At 42.9% G+C, this 22,802-nt stretch overlaps 3 protein-coding genes and 1 long non-coding RNA gene across 5 annotated transcripts in view; 3 read left to right on the top strand and 1 right to left on the bottom strand.

Moving 5' to 3' along the window:
* LOC106565078 (AP-4 complex accessory subunit RUSC2) overlaps positions 1 to 5,722 on the top strand; it is a 33,890-nt gene extending 28,168 nt beyond the window's left edge. The window contains exons 5-10 of the mRNA XM_014131717.3: positions 2,561 to 2,637; positions 2,809 to 2,983; positions 3,123 to 3,228; positions 3,337 to 3,383; positions 3,486 to 4,200; positions 4,291 to 5,722. Coding sequence (XP_013987192.3) covers positions 2,561 to 2,637; positions 2,809 to 2,983; positions 3,123 to 3,228; positions 3,337 to 3,383; positions 3,486 to 4,200; positions 4,291 to 4,402 — 1,232 coding nt within the window. The 3' untranslated portion in view covers positions 4,403 to 5,722. The remainder of the gene's footprint in view (positions 1 to 2,560; positions 2,638 to 2,808; positions 2,984 to 3,122; positions 3,229 to 3,336; positions 3,384 to 3,485; positions 4,201 to 4,290) is intronic.
* Positions 5,723 to 6,236: 514 nt separating this feature from the next.
* Positions 6,237 to 10,023, bottom strand: cimip2b (ciliary microtubule inner protein 2B). Of its 2 annotated transcripts, none has more exons than XM_045690405.2 (6): positions 9,837 to 10,023; positions 8,967 to 9,190; positions 8,708 to 8,862; positions 8,128 to 8,260; positions 6,622 to 6,846; positions 6,237 to 6,460 (listed from the first exon to the last, which is right to left on the bottom strand). In XM_045690405.2, exons 1-6 carry the CDS (start codon positions 9,899 to 9,901, stop codon positions 6,366 to 6,368), a joined length of 897 nt encoding a protein of 298 aa, XP_045546361.1. In that variant the 5' UTR covers positions 9,902 to 10,023; the 3' UTR covers positions 6,237 to 6,365. The 2 variants fall into 2 exon arrangements, with proteins under 2 accessions (XP_045546361.1, XP_013987221.1); XM_014131746.3 differs by having other exon boundaries at positions 6,622 to 6,834.
* On the top strand, positions 9,944 to 10,735 carry LOC106565085 (uncharacterized). Its single transcript, XR_001319607.3, has 2 exons — positions 9,944 to 10,082; positions 10,518 to 10,735. It is a non-coding gene; the product is annotated as an uncharacterized LOC106565085 (long non-coding RNA).
* Positions 10,736 to 14,401: 3,666 nt separating this feature from the next.
* Positions 14,402 to 22,521, top strand: si:dkey-106l3.7 (uncharacterized). The gene is made up of 6 exons (XM_045690404.2): positions 14,402 to 15,252; positions 17,350 to 17,514; positions 19,320 to 19,503; positions 19,611 to 19,690; positions 20,390 to 20,487; positions 21,216 to 22,521. Exons 1-6 carry the CDS (start codon positions 14,590 to 14,592, stop codon positions 21,298 to 21,300), a joined length of 1,275 nt encoding a protein of 424 aa, XP_045546360.1. The 5' UTR covers positions 14,402 to 14,589; the 3' UTR covers positions 21,301 to 22,521.
* The last annotated feature ends 281 nt before the right edge of the window (positions 22,522 to 22,802 follow it).

Below are 22,802 nucleotides of genomic sequence, written 5' to 3'. Positions count from 1 at the left end.
GAGGAGACCGCGTGAATCAGGTCTTCATGGTCAAACAGCTGCAAAAAAACCACTACTAAAGGACACCAATAAGAAGAAGAGACTTGCTTGGGCCAAGAAACATGAGCAATGGACGTTAGACTGGTGGAAATCTGTCCTTTGGTCTGATGAGTCTAAATTTGCGATTTTTGGTTCCAACTGCTGTGTCTTTGTGAAATGCAGAGTAGGTGAACAGATGGTGTGATGGTGTGGGGGTGCTTTGTTGGTGACACTGTCAGTGATTTATTTAGAATTCAAGGCACACTTAACCAGCATGGCTACCTACAGTATTCTGCAGCGATACACCATCCCATCTGGTTTGCACTTAGTGGGACTATCATTTGTTTTTCAACAGGACAATGACCCAACACACCTCCAGGCTGTAAGGGCTATTTCACCAAGAAGGAGAGTGATGGAGTGCTGCATCAGATGACCTGGCCTCCACAATCACCCAACCTCAACTCAATTGAGATGGTTTGGGATGAGTTGGACCGCAGAGTGAAGGGAAAGCAGCCAACAAGTGCACAGCATATGTGGGAACTCTTTCAAGACTGTTGGAAAAACATTCCTCATGAAGCTGGTTGAGAGAATGCCAAGAGTGTGCAAAACTGTCCTCAAGGCAAAGGGTGGCTACTTTGAAGAATCAAAAATATATTTTAATTGGTTAAACACTTTTTTTGGTTACTACATGATTCCATATGTGTTATTTCATAGTTTTGATGCCTTCACTATTATTCTACAATGTAGAAAATAGTAAAAATAAAGAAAAACCCTTGAATGAGTAGGTGTGTCCAAACATTTGACTGGTACAAAAATATGAAAATGTTTATTTGGCCTTACTACTATTAGCCCATACAAACGCATGGAACAACAGATAGTCCAAAAAACAAATATAAAAGGAAGTCTCTATCCTATATCTGAGACATATAAGAAAGATCAGGAAACATATATTTCTTAACCAGTGGTGTAAAGTACTACTTAAATATTTTGGGGGGTATCTGTACTTTACTTTACTATTTATATTTTTGACAACTTTTACTTTTACTTCACTATATTCCTAAAGAAAATAATGTACTTTTTACTCCATACATTTTACCTGACACCCAAAAGTACTCATTACATTTTGAATGCTTAGCAGGACAGGAAAATGGTCTAATTCACGCATTTATCAAGACAACACATGGTACTCCCTTCTGCCTCTGATCTGGTGGACTCACTCAACACAAATGCATCTTTTGTAAATTATGTCTGAGTGTTGAAGTCTGCTCCTGGCTATTCGTACATTTTAAAAACAAGAAAATGGTACTGTCTGCTTTGCGGAATTTGAAATGATTTATACTTCTACTTTTACTTTTGATACTTAAGTATTTAGCAATTACATTTACTTTTGATACTTAAGTATATTTAGAACAAAATACTTTTAGACATTTACTCAAGTAGTATTTTACTGGGTGACTTTTACTTTTACTCGAGTAACTTTCTATTAAGGTATCTTAACTTTTACTACAGAATGACATTTTGGTACTTTATCCACCACTGTTTTTAACCCTGTCACTAAACAGTCTCCATATATACAGTACTTCTCAACTTTACACAAAGAGGTCATAGTTAGTGTGTAGCCCAAACTGTACGGAAGCTACAGACAGAAGTTGGCAGGTCGGCTGTACCGACCTCAGACTAGTCCCAAGAAACTTATGGGGGTCGTAGAGCAAAACGGAGTTAAGTTAATGGGGTTAAGGGTGTTTTGAGCTGAGAGCATATAATGTGGATTGTGTGATGTGATGTTGACTGTGTGTGATGTCAATGTATAAATCGGAGGATGTATGTGGTAGGTAAACAGTGTCAGTAATCTAGTGTTATGTCACAATGGAAAGTCATTAGACTATTACTGAACAGTCATTATGGGAAACTGGAATCCTGTTACTCTGTGCTGCTGCTGGGTTCCAAAGAGAGTAGCAGCAGAGCTTTCTGCAGCAGTGCCTTCAATACCCTGAAGGGGGTTTCTTTAAAACATGACCTATTTTTCTCTCCCTGCATTGGATTGGCTGAGACATTTAGTGTGTGAATGTGAGTGTGCAAGCTCCAGTGTATGTTTGTTGCAGTGGGTGCAGTGTTGTTGATACGTTGGATATATGATTCACAGATTTATGTTATTTTAGTGTCACAATACAGACACACATGATTATAACCAGACAATGTAAATGTCAATCCCATGCTTGTGTGCACATTGTCTTGTGAAAGCAAAGCTTGCACAGTGATGCACTGTCCGTTTGGCAGGGAAGAGCATTGTAGGCAGATTCAATACGCATTAAGAATGTACCCTGACATTTTAGAGAGAGCCAGAGCAAGATGGAAGGGAGATGAATCATGGATGTTCCCATGTGGTTCTGTATATACACCCTTTTTATTCAGTGTCTGATGTTTCTGGTTAATGAATCAAATCTGTTTTATGTCAGTCCCTCAGGCATTTTGATAACCCCCCTGCATGGCACAGAATATGAAATGAGCTAACTCCTGATTGCTTCTTTCCATGTTTCTCCAGGTCTGCTGAAATCTGTGAGCTTGGCAGTGGATTTGATCATGGCTCATTTTGGCACCAGTCGAGATCCTGGGGAAAAGGTAGAGTACAGCAGAGCTAAAAGCAATCTGAAGGGAACTAGGAATAACCAATTCCCAAAAACTGACAGTAACCTTGAATAGGATGAATCAACTCCCATAAATGTATGGTATTTTTAGATTAAAGTGTAATTATTGATCATGATCATACGATAATGTCCCACTTCTCTCCAGATCCGGCTAGGGAACAGCTCTAGGAGTCCCACCATTGGTGGTCTAGTCCTGGAGCATCTGTGTCCCACCATCCAGAACATTCTGCAGGATGGCCTTAGGGACCACAAACTTGACCTGATCATCGGTCATCGACGCAACCACGCCTGGAATGTGGTGGAGGCCTCCACTCAGACAGGTCAGAGACACATGGTGGTGATGATGGTAATGATGATGATGTGGGTGGTTGTGGTAGGTTTGATGCTGATGAGGGAATGACTACAGTGCTGCATTTGCTAATGGGGGTTGTAGTTCAATGGTCTCTGTTCCTATCTAAGGCCCTACCAACCAGGTGCTCCACAGCCTGCTGTCCAAGGTGAGGCAGTGCTCCCTGCTGACCAGCCACTGTATGAGACTACGAGCCTTCATCATGGGCCTGCTCAAGTGAGTCCCTTCAAGTCTCAGTCTTTTTTAGTGTATCAAATTGTGTTCTAATGGTGATTTATTAAATGTTATGATTGTAAAATGAGGGACTTATATTCTCTCTTTTAGCTTGAGAGCCTTGGAATTCTGGCTAAATCATCTCTACAACCAAAAAGGTATGTGTTTAGATTTTTTTAATTTCTCCAAATTGTTATTAGAAAACATATGGTTCTTGGAACATACCTCTCTCATACTCTTCCCAACTCTCCTCTCCCCAGACAAGGTGACAGATCACTACCATCCATGGGGTTTCCTCGCCATGTCACATGGGCAGTGTCAGCCTCTGTTCCAGGAGCTCCTCCTCCTGCTGCAGCCTCTTTCCATGTTACCCTTTGACCTCAACCTGCTGCTGGAGCCCCGCCTGCTGCAAAACAGACAGCTCTGCTCCGAGGAACAAGCTTCACCATGCTCCACCTTTCTCATGACCAGTTGGCCCCTATTGAGAGGAGACAGACAGGGGGCATATGGTTCTATGGATGGTCCCAGAGATAACAGCAGGCCACCAGGTGACCGACACCAGCTGGTACAGCATCTTCAGGGGTCCACCCAGGGGTCAAAGGTCATGGGTCAGGAGAAGTGGGTGAGGCATTTAGGCAAGTCTAGCAGAAGTCTGTGGTCAGCCACCAGTCCAAGGTGGTGGCAGAGACGGCCTGCCCACGCAGAGGGGGGGGTGGAATATGGACAGATTTACATGGATGTCATCCACACTGAGCCTCAGCAGGGGATGGAGGGGAGGAGAGAAGGTGAGAGTTCACAGGAGGGCAGGAGGGAGGGAACTGGGCTGGAGACCCCCAGGATGCCGGCAGACCCCCAGGATGAGAGTCTCTCCCAGGGTGGGCTACGCTGGGCCAAGCTGTTTGGATCAGGAGGGAATCCCCCCACCAAGACACAGAGGGCACCTCAAAATCTCAATGGGACACAGGCCCAGAAAAGGTCAGAATTACTGAACTGAACTATGGCTAAGCTGTTCCTATGGTGTTATTACAATTCCTCCTTTATAACTGTATTTCTCTTGTCTTAAAGGAGACCTTCACAGTGGCTGCAGTTGGACAGGTCTCAGCTGGGCCTATTGGCTCATACAGTGTGGTCAGGGAAACTCCCAGCTCCACAGCCTGACCAGAAACACCAGTCATAGACATGGTGCCCCTATGACCACACTCACCCAACCCTCTGATGAGTGGAGAGGGATAGGGCGGAGAAGAAAAGTTACACCACCAAAAACATCAACCGCATGATCCTGATTCAGTGTTATAGTGCACAGTGTTACACACAGACACCTCAGCTAGAACACACTCACACTGGTCAGAAAAGCACAGTAGACCAGTTGATACAACTATCGGAGCATGGGTGATACTTTTTGCTATGTTATTATTAGGCAATAACAACTCCCCCCATGTATTATTAGATTTACAAGTGCTTCTTTTCATCTGTCATGAATTGGGATTTATGCACTATATTCTCCCTGTAAACCTGTCAATCAAACTGTGTGGTCAGAGAGGCTCCTCCCATGTTAGGGTCTTGCCTTAGTCTGAAAGCCTTGTACAACATCCCAGACTCTGCAGAAGAAACCAATTAGTATGTCATGGAGCTGCATGCATACCATACAGTAGCATCCTATTCTCCTAATAGTGTCCATCTGATCCTCTACCTTCCAACCCCTACCCTGTGACTATCCTATGTGCGAATGGAATGACAACAAAAAATGCAGAAAGGCAATCTTTACTAGCCATGTTTACTAGTGCCACATATTAGGCCAGTCAGCAGCCTTGTGCAGTGGCTTATCTTCCAAAAGGAGGTTGCCTTCACATTCAACTAGACAAACATGTTCATGAGGTAATCCTGACTCTAGCATGGTAAAAACAAACGTTCAAGGAGTCATTAGGTGCTAATTTAGGCCTACTACTGTGTGTGGTTGTACTGTACTACCTACGTCAATATCCTATTATACTGGGGTTTTTTTATGCGAGAACTAGAGTTTTGTAAATATTTAGGAAAGAAAAGTCTAGATTTGTGGAACTGTTAGGTTCCAAATGGAGTGTGTTGTTTGCACAATATAAAGCTATCATGTTGTGTTTCAGGTGTACACCGTTTTGATAGGCCAGTACTACTAAGCTAAAGAGAAAGGCAAAGTCTGGATTTACATGACAGGAATGACTTGGTTATTATAGCCTTTGCAATAAATGTGAAAGTGAGTTTAGCATATTTCCTCCACAACCTAACTGTCCTTCCCCTAAAACCTTAGAAGAATGGGCGACGCTGGGGCGGCAGGTAGCCTAGTGGTCAGAGCGTTGGGCCAGTAATCGAAAGGTCGCTGGTCCCCGAGCTGACAAGGTAAAAATCTGTCGTTCTGCCCCTGAACAAGGCAGTTAACCCACTGTTCCCCGGTAGGCCGTCATTGTAAATCAGAATTTGTTCTTAACTGACTTGCCTAGTTAAATAAAGGTTACACAGAATGCACCCTCTCTGAGTGTAAGTTCCCAGTGACAATCAACCTTTCTGAATAAAAAGGTATTGATTTCTCTTGTGACTTATGTTTCACATCCACTTGTACAGCAGGTTTAAAAAAATCTACACTATCGTTCAAAAGTTTGGGGTCACATAGAAATGTCCTTATTTTTTAAAGAAAAGCACATTAGCTAACACAACGTGCCATTGGAACACAGGAGTGATGATTGCTGATAATGGGCCTATGTAGATATTCCATAGAAAAATCTGCCGTTTCCAGCTACAATAGTCATTTACAACATTAACAATGTCTACACTGTATTTCTGATCAATTTAATGTTATTTTAATGGTCCAAAAATGTGATTTTCTTTCAAAAGTTACCCCAAACTTTTGAACGGTAGTGTATATCGCTAAATACAGGAGAAACAGTGTTCCACTGCCCATATTGACAGTGTGTACATGTTCTGTTCATATATCATTATTATGTTTCACTCTGGGATGTACATAGTCCACAGACCAAAGTTTTGCTGTTCCACAGACATATGCATTTATTTCAAAGTCCTTGGATTCATCACTCAAAACAACTCCATGATGTGTTCTCTACCCTAGTTCTTTATCAAGTCATGTGATTGTCTTGTGGATTGTACCTCCGTTACTGAGCTCTGGCCTCTATCTTCTGAGTGCCGCTTAGCCCTAGGGCATTGTGGGTAAGCTGTCCAAAGGTCTGCCCGTACCTGAACTTGTGTCCTGTGGGCAGATCAAAATAATATTATAGTTAAGCATTAATGTTACAGTATCACATGATCTACCATGTGATGATATGATACATTTTAAAACAAAATATGGAGATTTCAGAGCTGTGTGTGTGAGGCTTGGTACTATAGTGTTTTGATGAAATTTAGGGCCACCTGGAACATGGCCGGTGTAGGAGGGCAGCAGGCCCCGGTGGGACGGGTAGACTGTGGGGATGGGGGGCAGGACTCCTGATTCCTCCCCAGGGAGGCGCAGGGAGGTGGGGTCACTCCTCATTTCCTTTCCAAACTGGACCAGGGCCTTGTTGGTGGTGATGGGGTAGCCCGTGCCAATCAGGAAGCGAGATTTGGGCACGTACCCTGTGAAACCTAAATACATGCCTCAATGGAAGATCTAGTCAATACAGAGACTCATATACAGTTGATTGCATTGCATACACTCATACACGCAAAAGTATGTGGACACCTGCTCGTCGAACATCTCATTCCAAAATCATGGGCATTAATATGGAGTTGGTCCCCCCTTTGTTTCTATAACAGCCTCCACTCTTTTGGGAAGGCTTTCCACTAGATGTTGGAACATTGCTGCGGGGGCTTCCATTCAGCCACAAGAGCATTAGTGAAGTTGGGCACTGATGTTAGGAGATGAGGCCTGGCTCGCAGTCGGCGTTCCAATTCATCCCAAAGGTGTTCAACGGGGTTGAGGTCAGGGCTCTGTGCAGGCTAGTCAAGTTGTTCCACACAATCTCGAAAAAAAACATTTCTGTATGGACCTTGCTTCGTGCACAGGGGTATTGTCATGCTGAAACAGGAAAGAGCCTTCACCAAACTGTTGCCACAATGTTGTAAGCACAGATTTGTATAGAATGTAGTGTTACGATGTCCCTTCACTGGAACTAAGGGGCCTATCCCGAACCATGAAAAACAGCCCCAGACCATTATTCTTCCTCCACCAAACTTGACAGTTGGCACTATGCATTGAGGCAGGTAGCGTTCTCCTGGCATCTGCCAAACTCAGATTCGTCATTCGGACTGCCAGATGGTGAAGCGTGATTCATCACTCCAGAGAATGCGTTTCCACTGCTCCAGAGTCCAATGGTTGAGAGCTTTACACCACTCCAGCTGACGCTTGGCATTGTGCATGGTGATCTTAGGTTTGTGTGCGGCTGCTTGGCCATGGAAATCCATTTCTTGACGCTCCCGACGAACAGTTATTGTGCTGACGTTGCTTTCAGAGGCAGTTTGGAACTCAGTAGCGAGTGTTGCAACTGAGGACAGACGATTTTTATGCGCTACGAGCTTCAGCTCTCGGCGGTCCCATTTCTGTGAGCTTGTGTTGGCTACCACTTCGCGGCTGAGCCGTTGTTGCTCCTAGACGTCTCCACTTTACAATTACAGCACTTACAGTTGACCGGGACAGCTCTAGCAGGGCAGGAATTTGACGAACTGACTTAGAAAGGTGTCATCCTATGACGGTGCCAAGTCCTACTGCCACTGTTAGGCTATGGAGATTGCATGGCTGTGTGCTTTATTTTATACACCTGTCAGCAACGGGTATGGCTGAAACAGCTGAATCCACTCATTTGAAGGGGTGTCAACATACTTTTGGCCATGTTATGTATGAGTTTTTTTTAAATGGTACCTCTGGTATACTGTACCTACCTGAGATGAAGTACTTGTGTGGACTGCTGTCCTCCATGAAGTAAGGAGACACTTTGGGCTTCCAGGGGTCCAGGGCCTCGTAGGGGGCTGGATCTTTGGAGATGGCCGTCAGAGGGGTGCTCAGTCTCCGAGGCTGAAGGGGGTATACAGAATGGCAGACAGACAGACAGACACTATGGTTGAGACAGAGAAGGTGTTCAAGCTTCTGGCTCCTACCAACGGCCCTATCCCAGACTATAGACCTTTGATTATAAGAGGAGAAGATTTTCTCGCATGGTATCAATGTAAAGTTATCATTCACTCAACCTAAGTGACTAACAGTAATTGCTTGTGTTGTTGAGCTTTCCTGTCAGCTCCTACACAACGAGAGATAATGGGTGTGAATCTCAAAGACTTAATTGGTTTGAATCTATGGGTGGTCTATGATTGGAGAGCTCTCCAGGTCATGCAGCCGGCCTCATTTAGACTGAGACAGAGAGTGATAAATGACACAGGATCTCAGCATGGATTATTAAACAGTGTGTGTGTGTGTGTGTGTGTGTGTGTGTGTGTAAATAGGAGAGAGATTAGAGCTGATTACTTTAAACTCGGAATTGGTGGTGTTGCTGACAAGCGGTATGTCTGCTGATGCCAGACGAACCCTCTTCTGCTGGTCTCGGTCAAACTCAGACAGTGCCTCGCGACACGTCTCAGCATAGGTACGGGAGAAGTAGTTCTGGCTTTTGGGGACAAAGCCTGGAAAAGACACCATGTCAACACAATGCAAAGCATACTTTACAGATGGAAGAGATGTTGGGTGTTCTGCTTAATGTATGGAAACTGAGTAACAGTGTGTTTACCAGTGTAGCCCGGTATCATCCTCTCTAGATTCCTGCGTTCTCCATGGTGGCTCCTCCAGTTCTCGTCCCGCGGGCCCATGTCTGTCTCTGTGGAGGGGAAGCGGCCCGTGTGGAGGACCAGGCGACGTGAGCGCGACACCTCCGGAGAGGACAGCAGCTTGGCAGTCAGCTGGCCGTAGGTCTTCCCCAGGTGGTACTTCAGCTGGGGGCAGTAACCTGCATACCTGAGGGGGGAGAGAGAGAGAGAATTGTGATTAGATTTCAAACAGGCCTATTTGGCAGTATTCTCTGTTATGTTGACAGTAGGCCTAGCGTAAATATTTGAAACCCTTTTTTTATTTACAATGCTTATATCAAAGTAAGGCTTTATTGAGGTGAAAGGTGACTGTATGGATCTCATGGTATTTAGTTTAAGCTGTGTTGTGTTCCTTAATGTCAGCGAGTGTAGCCTCAGAGTTCAACCTTCCTGGGAACAGTTGCCATGGGTGATGGCCATCACAAAATACTTCTGGCCTCGAGCACTGGACTTGCTCTTGCTCATGGACATTTCTTCGTGTAGCTTTGTTCAATTGTTTGTGTTAATTCCTTAGGCCTATAGTAGGCCGAATGTATGCTATGTGTAACGACATAAAAAGGCATAATATAATCAAGTCAAATGTAAAGGTATGCGCAAGCATAAAATCAATGGAATGATGCACGAATACAATAATGCGTCATTAAAAAGGTTTAGAATTTCACTATAAATAGCACACCATGCACGTAATACAAATAACATGTCAATACAACACGCATCTAATTAGAGTGTATATTTAATTAATTAATTTGAAAGAATTCAAAAGCAAAGAGGCCGTTTCAATGTGAATAACCTACCCCGGTATGTACTGCGGATCAGGTGTCACCAGCACCTTGCTGAATTTGGGTGGGAATTCATCCATGTTGACCGCACACTGTACCACTGAACACGGAACTTGAGATGGAGGCCGAACAGCAGCCAACTTTGCAGTTCTCTGTTTGCGTGTGGTTGCCAGGTGGAGAGGATGTGGACAACGCGCAGAGATATTTCTTCGACTAGACCAGGTCAAGAATCCATTATTCCGTCATTGTTGGCTTTGTGAGGTAAGACGTTCATTGCGTTGACGTTCTGTGCGCCCTTTTGCCACCGACATTCTAAAGCTTGTTGTGGTTGTTAAGTACTGTACTGTAGGCTACAGCTTGTTCCTTCTGTCCGCGGTGGTAAATAAGCACCGCCATCACACATTCCCATGCACCTTATGGTCAAATAGGTGTAGTGTCATTTGAATAAACACTATCCTACCAAATATATACATTTCACATTTTAATTTTATTCAATAGCCAAAGTTGTTTTTACACAAGCCCTCCTGTTTTAGCCATCTCACATGTTTCCCCCACTTTTTATTATCAGATCTTATATTTCCCTCCTGTTTTAGCCATCTCACATGTTTCCCCCACTTTTATTATCAGATCTTATATTTTCCTATGGGAAAAATGTATAAATAAATGAATTGATGAATTAATTGTTCATTTTGACAGCATGAAATAGCGACACCTGGTGAATTAAAGCAGTATTGCTGCATTGGCTGGGATATTTCCTGGGCCACTCGAGCTACTACTCTTCTGAACTACATCGTCATCCCGCTGTGGAAGATCGTCTCCCATGAACTGCCAGCTCCTTTGAGATTCTTATGAAAGCACTATATAAAATACATCTATAGTATTATTATGTGTTCACAGTAAATCTCTGAAACCTGTTGTTGTTCTTGTATACTTTTTCTTCCTTGATATGGTAAAATATTTCAAACATAGATTGGTAACTTTTTACTAATTTGGCACACAAACTAGAAGCGGTTAGTTATAAGCAGTCTCACTTAAACCCTCATATCCGATGCCCAGTTTGACCTACAGACTTGAAACGTTGTATGTAGGTGTCTTTCCTCATCCTGAACAAATTTGCCTCAAGGACCCTTAAGGTCTTTCAGGATAGATTTTCCTCCACCTTGGAAAGTTTGGAAACCTTTAAAAAATGTATTTTCATAAGCAATAACAACACCAAATGTGGTATGCTGGCCCATGGTACATATCTTAACTTAGTTTGAGAAAGCTAAGGGACTGGTTAAGAGAGGGTTGAGTTATAGATAAATCAGGAAATCAGATTTTACATGTCCATTTATATCCTTTGTACCCCTAATAATAGATGTATTATATACAGCGCTTATCAACTTCAACGGGTCAGCAAAGACATTACCATGATGAACCATGTTAACTTTAGCGTTGATATCTTAAAAAGTAAGGAAACTATTACTACAACAAAAAAAATATATGTAACTCAATAAAAATCTTCTCATGGACTAAAAGTCAGATTCACTCCAAATGTGGTATTTGGACTCCTCACAATAGTCCCTAAAGAGTTTGAGAAAATAACGTTGATGTATTCAAAGCTGGCCACACTATACCAGTAGCACTAGAGGCATCACTACAGACCCTGGTTCGATTCCAGGCTGTATCACAGCCGGGACGTGATTGGGAGTCCCATAGGCCGGCGCACAATTGGCCCAGCATCGTCCGGGTTAGGGTTTGGCCGAGGTAGGCCGTCATTGTAAATAAGATTTTTTTTCTTTAACTGACTTGCCTAGTTAAATAAAGGTTAAGTAAAACAAAACATAAAGGATGCATTTTAGCACACATGCTAAAATATGCAAAAAAACACTTAAAAAATCTTCTCATGAACCATAGGACCAAATGACACCCAAATGTGGAATGTAGGCCCATGGCACATGTCTTACCCTAGTTTGAAAAAGCTAAGCTAAGTGATTAGTCAAAAGATGGCTGAGTTATTGACAAATCCAAAATCAGATTTCATGTGTCCATTTAAACCACTGTAAATCCACTTCCACAGTGGCAGGATAGTTCCTGCATGATAAAGTGCTTGCTTTGTTATCCAGCTGATCTTGTGTCCTTTCTATCATCATGTGAACCCCGTTCATTGCTGCTTGCATCTATATTTATTATTATCATCATCATAGGGCATGTGTAGAAAAAAATGTAATACATACATACAGTGGGGGAAAAAAGTATTTGATCCCCTGCTGATTTTGTACGTTTGCCCACTGATAAAGAAAGGATCAGTCTATAATTTTAATGGTAGGTTTATTTGAACAGTGAGAGACAGAATAACAATAGAAATATCCAGAAAAACGCATGCCAAAAATGTTATAAATTGATTTGCATTTTAATGAGGGAAATAAGTATTTGACCCCCTCTCAATCAGAAAGATTTCTGGCTCCCAGGTGTCTTTTATACAGGTAACGAGCTGAGATTAGGCGCACACTCTTAAAGGGAGTGCTCCTAACCGCAGCTTGTAAAAAAGACACCTGTCCACAGAAGCAATCAATCAATCAGATTCCAAACTCTCCACCATGGCCAAGACCAAAGAGCTCTCCAAGGATGTCAAAGACAAGATTGTAGACCTACACAAGGCTGGAATGGGCTACAAGACCATCGCCAAGCAGCTTGGTGAGAAGGTGACAACATTTGGTGTGATTATTCGCAAATGGAAGAAACACAAAATAACTGTCAATCTCCCTCGGCCTGGGGCTCCATGCATGATCTCACCTCGTGGAGTTGCAATGATCATGAGAACAGTGAGGAATCAGCCCAGAACTACACAGGAGAATCTTGTCAATGATTTCAAGGCAGCTGGGACCATAGTCACCAAGAAAACAATTGGTAACACACTACGCCGTGAAGGACTGAAATCCTGCAGCGCCCGCAAGGTCCCCCTGCTCAAGAATACATATACATGCCCGTCTGAAGTTTGCCAATGAACATCTGAATGATTCAGAGGACAACTGGTGAAAGTGTTGTGGTCAGATGAGACCAAAATGGAGCTCTTTGGCATCAACTAAAATCGCCGTGTTTGGAGGAGGAGGAATGCTGCCTATGACCCCAAGAACACCATCTCCACCGTCAAACATGGAGGTGGAAACATTATGCTTTGGGGGTGTTTTTCTGCTAAGGGGACAGGACAACTTCACCGCATCAAAGGGACGATGGACGGGGCCATGTACCGCCAAATCTTGGGTGAGAACCTCCTTCCCTCAGCCAGGGCATTGAAAATGGGTCGTGGATGGGTATTCCAGCATGACAATGACCCAAAACACACGGCCAAGGCAACAAAGGAGCGGCTAAAGAAGAAGCACATTAAGGTCCTGGAGTGGCCTAGCCAGTCTCCAGACCTTAATCCCATAGAAAATCTGTGGAGGGAGCTGAAGGTTCGAGTTGCCAAATGTCAGCCTCAAAACCTTAATGACTTGGAAAAGATCTGCAAAGAGGAGTGGGACAAAATCCCTCCAGAGATGTGTGCAAACCTGGTGGCCAACTACAAGAAACATCTGACCTCTGTGATTGCCAACAAGGGTTTTGCCACCAGGTACTGAGTCATGTTTTGCAGAGGGGTCAAATACTTATTTCCCTCATTAAAATGCAAATCATTTTATAACATTTTTGGCATGCGTTTTTCTGGATTTTTGTTGTTGTTATTCTGTCTCTCACTGTTCAAATAAACCTACCATTCAAATTATAGACTGATCATTTCTTTGTATGTGGGCAAACGTACAAAATCAGCAGGGGATCAAATACTTTTTTCCCCCACTGTACATATATTCTAATATCATATTCCTGAGTGACAATTGCATTTCACATCAGTGTTTACAGGTGCCGATTCTGCCTGTACACTCAAAACAGATTAGTTATGTGTAAATCCAAATAGAAAATAAGCGAGTGGCAGCCTATGTATAGGCTATGCTTGTGTAAGTAAGTGGCTCAGATAGGTCACAGCCTTTGGAGTTTTAGGCCACGTACAAACTTCATGAATGAGTGACAACCGACAATATTGTGTGGACATCTTGATGTATAAGTCTTCTTTGTGTCTGTGAGCTGATGAGACATACCGCCACTATTCACGAGGGAACTGGAATGTAGATCCTTATCAGAATAACCAGACAGGAAGGCTCCTTCTACACATTCCAGGTCCTGAATCTGAGATGCTTTACCTAGATTATGTCTTATCAGTCTATGTCTTGTCACACCTCACATCACACCTACCCAGTCACGTACATGACAAACCTCTCTGTTATGTAAGGTATTATTTTCCAAAAAGATTGATCTTTCATCAGCAGTTAACTGGTTGAGAGGCACCACAGTCAGTCTGTGGGACTGACACATGGTGTTGCTATCACTTTGGCCTTGTCATGGCTTGCCCCTGTCATACCTGAGTTTCATGGTGTTTGGTGGGGGAGTTGGGGGCTCAAGTGAGCGTGAGTCATACTCCCAAGACAAACCACAGAGATATGCCAGCGAACAGCCACTCCACACAGGCCTCCATATGCATGCAGCATCAGCGCCGTGATAGGATGATTGATGAGGAGGTGTGTCATAAGAATGCAGGCGGACCGTCAGGGATGTTTCAAATTCTACATCCCAAACTCACTTCAGTTAATGACTATGTGGGCGTCTCTAAACCAGAGACTTTTCATTTTCCTCCTCGTGCTGCTACCATTTAGCAGAAGAAGAGTGAAGAGGAGGAGACAGGATTTGGGTTTTTGAAATGGATTTCATGCGCTTTAGCCATCTTCCGGAGACCTGGGTGATTGAGGGCCCCCAGGAGAGAGTAGCTATGGAGGGCCAGTGGGAAGGAGGTGAATCTGGAGAGTCCATCACGCTTTCAGGGGCCACTTTCATGTCTAAATCTAACGTGGGGACACTGATGCGGTCTGATACAGAGGATTCTGGGGTGGAGATCTGTTCTGAGGCTTCTCTCCCCTCCTCTCCTCCCTCTGTGTCCATGAGTAATACAGATATTGATCCTACAGTCAGTGACGAGGATGGATTCCCCTCTACCTCTCCTCCATGCTCTCCTGTCTTCTCTCTGCCATCTTCTTGCTCCTCTTCCTCCCTGTCCCTCTGCCCCAGGGCTCAGCGGCACAGGGAGATGGCTGCGGTCATGCACCTAAAATTGGAGCAGGCACTGAGGAGGGCAGACTCTGGAGACAAAGACGCTGTGCCCCGACAGCGGTGTCACACGGCTTCACTACCATCACCTCACTCAGTGACCCGTATACAGAGGGCAGGTCACAGGTCAGGGAGTGCTGGTCTGAGGAGGACAGTCAGCCAGTCAGTAGTGGAAGAACAGGCCTCAACGGCTGTGCTGCAGCACAGAGGAGGGCTCTGCCCACATCACAACACTCTGCCTGCTCAGACTGACACAGAGGTAGGTTTCTATTGAAAGGAGTTGTTTACTTCAATCTCATGATTCTCTGACTGTTTTCTTACCTTCAAAGTAGTAGTGGTTCAGAGTGTTGTGCCAAAAGGTTGCTGGTTCGAATCCCCGAGCCAACTAGGTGAAAAATCTGTCGATGTGCCCTTGAGCGAGACACTTAACCCTAATTGCTCCTGTAAGTTGCTCTGGATAATAGCGTCTGCTAAATGACTAAAATATCTATGTAATCTAGAGTTTTCGACTAGACAGTGATCCATAGTGTTTTTTCCTCTTCTTGGTTGTATAGGACATGTTCAGTAGTCATTTGAAAGTTTATTCCCAAATGTACATTAGAATCGGATTGTTATCACTGTTGTTGTTGTTATGACATATGTTATTACACAAAAACATATTACACAATATGCCGGACAGAAGTCCATTGTCATGTTCAAGCGGTATACCAAGCATAAATCCTTTCATGTCTTTTTTTACAATGAACTGAAGGAATGTCAGGGAGGAAATTAGCGTTTTACCATTACCACAGTTAACAGTTGCAACACACACACACACAGTTAGACACACAGAAAAACAAACACTAATTGCATCGACTGAATCAGTGTCGTGTCTGTAGGTTGTCATCTTTCAAATATGTTAGCTTTGTTTAGGAACTCAGACTTTTAACTTACTGCTGCTGAGACTTGTAATAGTAGAATGTATTTTCGACATTTTGTAGTGCATGGGCAGTTTTCTTCTTGTTATGTCATTCACTGACAGACCTTGGAGAGCTATTTTAAACCTGTCAAATCAGATGTCCAGCTGATCAATTGCTGGCTATGTTAGCTGGTTAGCCTGACTTTCCCGTCTAGCTATCTAAATATTGTAGTTATCATGACAAGATTACGCGCCCAGGGGCTTCAACTCCCCCAGGGGGCCCACATTGATTTTGTTGAGTCACTCAGGTACCATAGCACACACAAGACATGGCAAAACGTGTATACTTGCTGGAAATTATGTTTAAAACTGCAACATTTTCTTTCAGCCTCATGGCCAAATGTGTAGAATTACGGGGAATGATCTTTAAAATGGCAACATTTTCTCTCCGCCAACAAGAAGGGTGGGAACAGTTTGAACAATTTGGGGTTGCATGGGTCATGAGGTGGTGTTTGTTACTATGCCGGTAAATGACAGTATCCATCCGGGCCTACAGTCTGTTGTAGAGTATCAGACAGTGAACCAGTCTGTCCAGGTGAGCAACAGGAATGAGTGGAATGGAGCCAAGCTGGTGTGGTGCTGCCTGGGAAGATAGAGTGTGTGGGTGATGACCTGAGCAGTCTGCTGTGTTGTTGATAAGACTGTGACGGACATGTCACGCTTCTGCGTCAGATGGCAAAGCGAGGGCAGTCCCATTGGGGAAAAATTCTTTATTTAGTCATTTTGGCGGAGATAATATTTAATCGTTATACAACTTATCCGTTTTCTGCACCAAGGATTCCTCTTTGTATAGTTATTATCCAGTGGTCATGTAGTGTTGACAATGTTTGGTGTAATGAAGCAAAGAGATGCTTGTGTTTCATGTTTGCCTCAGTAATAGAGGATCATTAAGTCTTATTAAATGGGGATATTAGTCGGTGTATGTGGAGGTCTTTGCTCTCGCCAGGACTCAGAGACTGGGTGCTGAGTGTTTTTGAGGAGGGCAAAGACCAGTTAAAGGCCACCTCATTAGCTTAGCTCTCTTTGGGGAAGAAATATATTTCCTGCTCCTAATGATGGTGCACTTTATGTATTTGTATTTATTAAGGATCCCCATTAGCTAGTCTTCCTGGGGTCCAGCAAAATTAAGGCAGTTACACAATTTTAAAAACATTACCATACATTCACAACAGATTTCACAACACGTTAAGTGTGTGCCCTCAGGCCACTACTCAACTACCACGTATCTACAACAAATGTGCATTGCTGATTAGTTAGGTCTGCTGCCCCAGAAGTCATAGCTTTAGATTGCTAATCTATTCAGAGCAATAAATGTTTTGTGAAGTAATACACCAGAGTTAATTTACTGTATACTTTTCCATGTGCACTGTTATCTTCCTGCATGTGTCGTCTTTACAGATCAGGGAGAAGGATGTGTGTGAGGAGGAGTATGAGGGGCTCACCCCTGGGCTGGGCTACCTGGAGCAGGTATGCCGGATGCTGGAGGAGATCGCCAGGCTACAGCTACGTAACCAAGGGTTACAGGTGGAGATGGATGCTCTCCGGGAGCAGCAGCGGAGCCAGGTAAAAATATATGTTGACATTTGGCATCTCAGGATCATGTGTAAATAAAGAATTATGTGGATGAAGCTATAAACAAGTCAATATTTGACTAGATGTGCTGTGACCATTGACACAGTCAGTGTAACAGGTACAGTTGAAGTCGGAAGTTTACATACACTTAGGTTGGCGTCATTAAAACTCATTTTTCAACCACTCCACAAATTTCTTGTTAACAAACTATAGTTTTGGCAAGTCGGTTAGGACATCTACTTTGTGCATGACACAAGTAATTTTTCCAACAATTGTTTACAGACAGATTATTTCACTTATAATTCACTGTATCACAATTCCATTGGGTCAGAAGTTTACATACACTAAGTTGACTGTGCATTTAAACAGCTTGGAAAATTCCAGAAAATGTCATCATGGCTTTAGAAGCTTCTGATAGGCTAATTTACATAATTTGAGTCAATTGGAGGTGTACCTGTGGATGTATTTCAAGGCCTACCTTCAAACTCAGTGCCTCTTTGCTTGACATCATGGGAAAATCAACAGAAATCAGCCAAGACCTCAGAAAAGAAAATTGTAGACCTCCACAAGTCTGGGAGCAATTGGGAGCAATTTCCAAAAGCCTGATACCACGTTCATCTGTACAAACAATAGTACGCAAGTATAAACACCACGGGACCACGCAGCCGTCATACCGCTCAGGATGGAGACGCGTTCTGTCTCCTAGAGATTAATGTACTTTGGTGCGAAATGTGCAAATCAATCCCAGAACAACAGCAAAGGACCTTGTGAAGATGCTGGGGGAAACAGGTACAAAAGTATCTATATCCACAGTAAAACACGTCTTATATCGACATAACCTGAAAGGCCGCTCAGTAAGGAAGAAGCCACTGCTCCAAAACCGCCATAAAAAGCCAGACTACGGTTTGCAACTGCACATGGGGACAAAGATCGTACTTTTTGGAAAAATGTCCTCTGGTCTGATAAAACAAAAATAGAACTGTTTGGTCATAATGACCATTGTTATGTTTGGAGGAAAAAGGGGGAGGCTTGCAAGCCGAAGAACACCATCCCAACCGTGAAGCATGGGGGTGGCAGCATCATGTTGTGGCGGTGCTTTGCTGCAGGAGGGACTGGTGCACTTCACAAAATAGATGGCATCATGTGGAAGGAAAAATATGTGGATAAATTGAAGCAACATCTCAAGACATCAGTCAGGAAGTTAAAGCTTGGTTGCAAATGGGTATTCCAAATGGACAATGACCCCAAGCATACTTCCAAAGTTGTGGCAAAATGGCTTAAGGACAACAAAGTCAAGGTATTGGAGTGGCCATCACAAAGCCCTGACCTCAATCCTATAGAAAATTTGTGAGCAGAACTGAAAAAGTGTGTGCGAGCAAGGGGGCCTACAAACCTGACTCAGTTACACTAGCTCTGTCAGGAGGAATGGGCCAAAATTCACCCAACTTATTGTGGGAAGCTTGTGGATGGTATCCCGAAACGTTTGAACCAAGTTCAACAATTTGAAGGCAATGCTACCAAATACTAATTGAGTTTATGTAAACTTCTGACCCACTGGGAATGTGATGAAAGAAATAAAAGCTGAAATAAATCATTCTCTCTACTATTATTCTGACATTTAACATTCTTAAAATAAAGTGGTGATCCTAACTGACCTAAGACAGGGAACTTTTACTCGGATTAAATGTCAGGAATTGTGAAAAACTGAGTTTAAATGTATTTGGCTAAGGTGTATTTAAACTTCCGACATCAACTGTAATTAACCAACATTTGACTTGATGTTTCTATCCATATAGAATTCAGAACGCAACCAGTGTGACTTCAAGGCTTCTGAGGAAGGCGGCCCCTCTGCCAATGAAAGACTTGAAGTCAAAGATTATGAGGACTTACCCTACCAATCATCTGATAGCAATAGTAATGTGCATCAGCATTTTCGACTTAGGTCAACATCGGACATAACACTCATGATGGGACATCTAAGTGAGTTACAATCCAATGTTAATTCCCCCAGTGTAAACAGTCAAATACTGTGTCATCATTGGTGTATTTAGGTTGAAACTGAAGGTTTTGAATTGTGTGTGTTCTAGAGAAGGGGAAGGAAGTGTCTGGAAGGAGGTACCGGACAATAGAGTATCTACTTGAGCATCCCGAGGATGATGAAAAGCAGGTGAGATGATGTGAACTCAACTCACACACGCACACATACACACACACACACACACACACACACACACGCACATACACACACACAAGCATGCATATATGCACAAACACACACAAGAACAAGCATACATGTATGCAAGAACACACGAACACAAGCATGCACGCACACACACACACACACTTACTTATATTGTATACACACTGAAATAGACACAATTGTACACTTCTGCTACTCGCTGTTTGTCTGTTACCCATGCATAGTCACTTCACCCCCACCTACATGTACAGATTACCTCAACTAGCCTGTACCCACGCACACTGACTCGGTACCGGTGCCCCCTGTATTTAACCTTGTTATTGTTATTCTTATTGTGTTACTTTTTATTATAACTTTTTATTTTAGTCTACTTGGTAAATATTTTCTTCTTCTTGAACTGCACTGTTGGATAAGGGCGTGTAAGTAAGCATTTCATGGTCAATTTTACACTTGTGTTCGGCGCATTTGGCAAATAAAGTTTGATTTGATTTTGATATTTAAGCTATATTTTTGTATTTGTGTGTGTTGCTAGATGCATACAAACCTATGGTAGAGTATGTCTGTGTGAAAGTGTGCTTGTATGCTTGTGTCTATGTGTAAATGTTTTTTGAATGAGTCTGCATCAATGTCTCTGTTGACAAATATCTACTGTATGCTTCTCTCCAGGAAAAAGAAGAAGCAGGAAAGAAAGAACGGGGAAGTAGGACAAAGACCTGGAAGCTGAAGATTGGTTCTCTGAAGAGGGAGACCACAGAGAAAAGCAGGTGAGACAACATTGACACCTAGAGGACAGTGTGTGTGTTGTCATACTGTGCATGATGCTCTTAGAAAATGTCCATGGCTGCTCTAACATGGCAGCCAAATGGGAATGATGCACTGTTGCATATATAATGCAGAGTGTGCTGAGGAGCTGTGGAGAGCACATATTTAGCCTAGGCATCTGTTCATGAAAATTCACTCTGACCCATCCCAAATAGCCTCTTTGTTTACAATCACACATAGGCTTATGTTAGTGGCCTACCTCAGTTTCGCGAGGCCCCCTGCAAGGTCTTTCTGCCCAACCCCCCCAAAAAATATGTTTTAGGACTTCTACACATTTTGCCGTGGGGCAGAGAGAAAAATGTGCAGCTTTATAGCTAATCTCATGCTATTTTGCATATTTTGCCAAGAGACTAAGAGAAAATTGTGTAGTTTTAAAGCTAATTTCCTGCTATTCTACACATTTTGCCATGAGGCAGAGAAAAAATGTTTCAGTTTTAAAACTAATTTCCTGTCACTCTAAACATTTTGCTATGGCTTATGACATGTTCATATGCTATCTTGGGGGGAAAGGCCCCCAAACAGTGCTTGTGAGGCCCCCCACAATGGGGGCTCCGGAGTGGGATGTGGTACACCAGTGCTCGCTGTACATCTAAGGAATTATGTTGTAAGACATAAATATTAATTTCAGTGTTTTAATGGTTCTGGTGCATTATTTGTCTTTCACATAAAGCCAACAGATGAATTCATCCGTGAAGAAAGCTAGCGGGCGTTGGTTGGGACAGCTGTTCAGGAGCAGGAAAGCTGTGCCAGAATGAGAAGAGCAGAATGTTCCAACATTACAGTCATTGGTAACATTCCTCCTCTAAGACTTGGAGAATGAGGACATATACTGTAGCACTTTTTGCACAAAGCTGTGGAGGAATAGGACTCAAATCTATTTAGTCATCTCATTATATGGATATTGACATGTATATTTATTGTCTAATTCTTAGTAATTAAATAGGAATTTTAATGTGATCACAGTGATCATTGTCCCACAGTATGTTTTAAAGATACCAAACAGCAAAATACGCAGTAAGGCCTGAGGGGGTGTGGTATATGGTCAATATAATATTGGCTAAGGTGCTGTTCTTCGGTACGATGCAACGCTGAGTGCCTGGATACAGGCCTTAGCCATGGTATATTAGCCATATATTACAAACCCCGAAGGTGCCTTATTATCTATTATAAACTGGTTACCAACGTAATTAGAGCAGTAAAAATAAATGTTTTGTCATACCTGTGGTGTACGGTCTGATATACCACGGCTTTCAGCCAATCAGCATTCAGCGCTCGAACCACCCAGTTTATAATCTGATTTAGCCACTCTCTCTTGTATTCAGGATCCTGAGTTGGCTCTAGAAAATGTCTCCTCCATATTTTTTCACTCCATATACACGCCCCTTTTAAACAATTCAGAGGCAAAGATAAATATAACCGTTGGTTTTCTTATGAGCTATCTGAGGAGTATTTCTGTCTGTAATAAAGCCCTTTTGTGGGCTCCCAAGTGGGTGGGCCTATGCCCTCCCAGGCCCACCCATGGCTGCGCCCCTGCCCAGTTGTGAAACCCATAGGTTCAGGCCTATTGAATTTATTTAAATTCCTTCTATGAACTGTAACTCAGTAAAATCTTTTAAATTGTTGTATGTTGCATTTATATTTTTGTTCAGTATAAATCAAGCTATTTTTTAAGCTCTATCTCAGGATTTTGAAAAATCAAGTCCTGTCTGAATCTGGCATTATAACTGAGAAGAATGGGATAAGTGATGCTTTTAATCGTCATTTTATCTCGGCAGGCTTTTTACTTGAGAGAAACGGTGGTTTAATTGACCCTGGTCAGTCAATAGACTGCTCTTCACTCTGCCAGCCTCTCACTGACTCGACAGTTAACCCGTCAACTTGTAGTTAATCTTTGTTTTCATTTAAACATTTTACTACCTGGGATGTGCTAGATGCCTTGCTTATGATTGATGTAAATAAAAATACACTGTGACTGATATGCTTGATCCATTTTTTCTGCAGCTCTCTGCCCCCCTGATTGCTGAATCATTAACCCATATTTTAACCTGATGATTATATCTGGTACTATCCCCAACGTTTGGAAGGTGGCCCATGTACTCCCCCTTCACAAAGGTGGTGACCCTTGTGAACTAAATAATTATCGCTCTATTTCTAAACTTTCTTGCCTAGTTAAAATATTAGAATCCTTGAATAATTCTCAGCTAAGATCGTTCTTATCGTTGAAATGTATTCTAATTGTACATCAGTAGGGTTTTAG

The sequence above is a fragment of the Salmo salar genome, chromosome 01, assembly GCF_965601325.2.
Source record: "Salmo salar chromosome 01, fSalSal1, whole genome shotgun sequence".
NCBI lineage: Eukaryota > Metazoa > Chordata > Actinopteri > Salmoniformes > Salmonidae > Salmo > Salmo salar.
Note: the sequence above shows the minus strand (reverse complement) of the source record. Positions and strands in the feature narration are given on the sequence as shown.

Bases quoted from the DNA above. Each gene is read 5' to 3' on its own strand.
- cimip2b (XM_045690405.2), bottom strand. From the start codon at position 9,901: ATGGATGAATTCCCACCCAAATTCAGCAAGGTGCTGGTGACACCTGAT. The intron at 8,261-8,707 runs GTAATCAGCTCT...TACCCCCTTCAG, and splicing joins CCACCAATTCCGAGTTTAAA to CCTCGGAGACTGAGCACCCC. The intron at 6,461-6,621 runs GTGGCCCTAAAT...ATCTGCCCACAG, and splicing joins CTACACCGGCCATGTTCCAG to GACACAAGTTCAGGTACGGG.
- si:dkey-106l3.7 (XM_045690404.2), top strand. From the start codon at position 14,590: ATGGATTTCATGCGCTTTAGCCATCTTCCGGAGACCTGGGTGATTGAG. The intron at 15,253-17,349 runs GTAGGTTTCTAT...TCGTCTTTACAG, and splicing joins CTGCTCAGACTGACACAGAG to ATCAGGGAGAAGGATGTGTG. The intron at 19,691-20,389 runs GTGAGATGATGT...GCTTCTCTCCAG, and splicing joins CCGAGGATGATGAAAAGCAG to GAAAAAGAAGAAGCAGGAAA.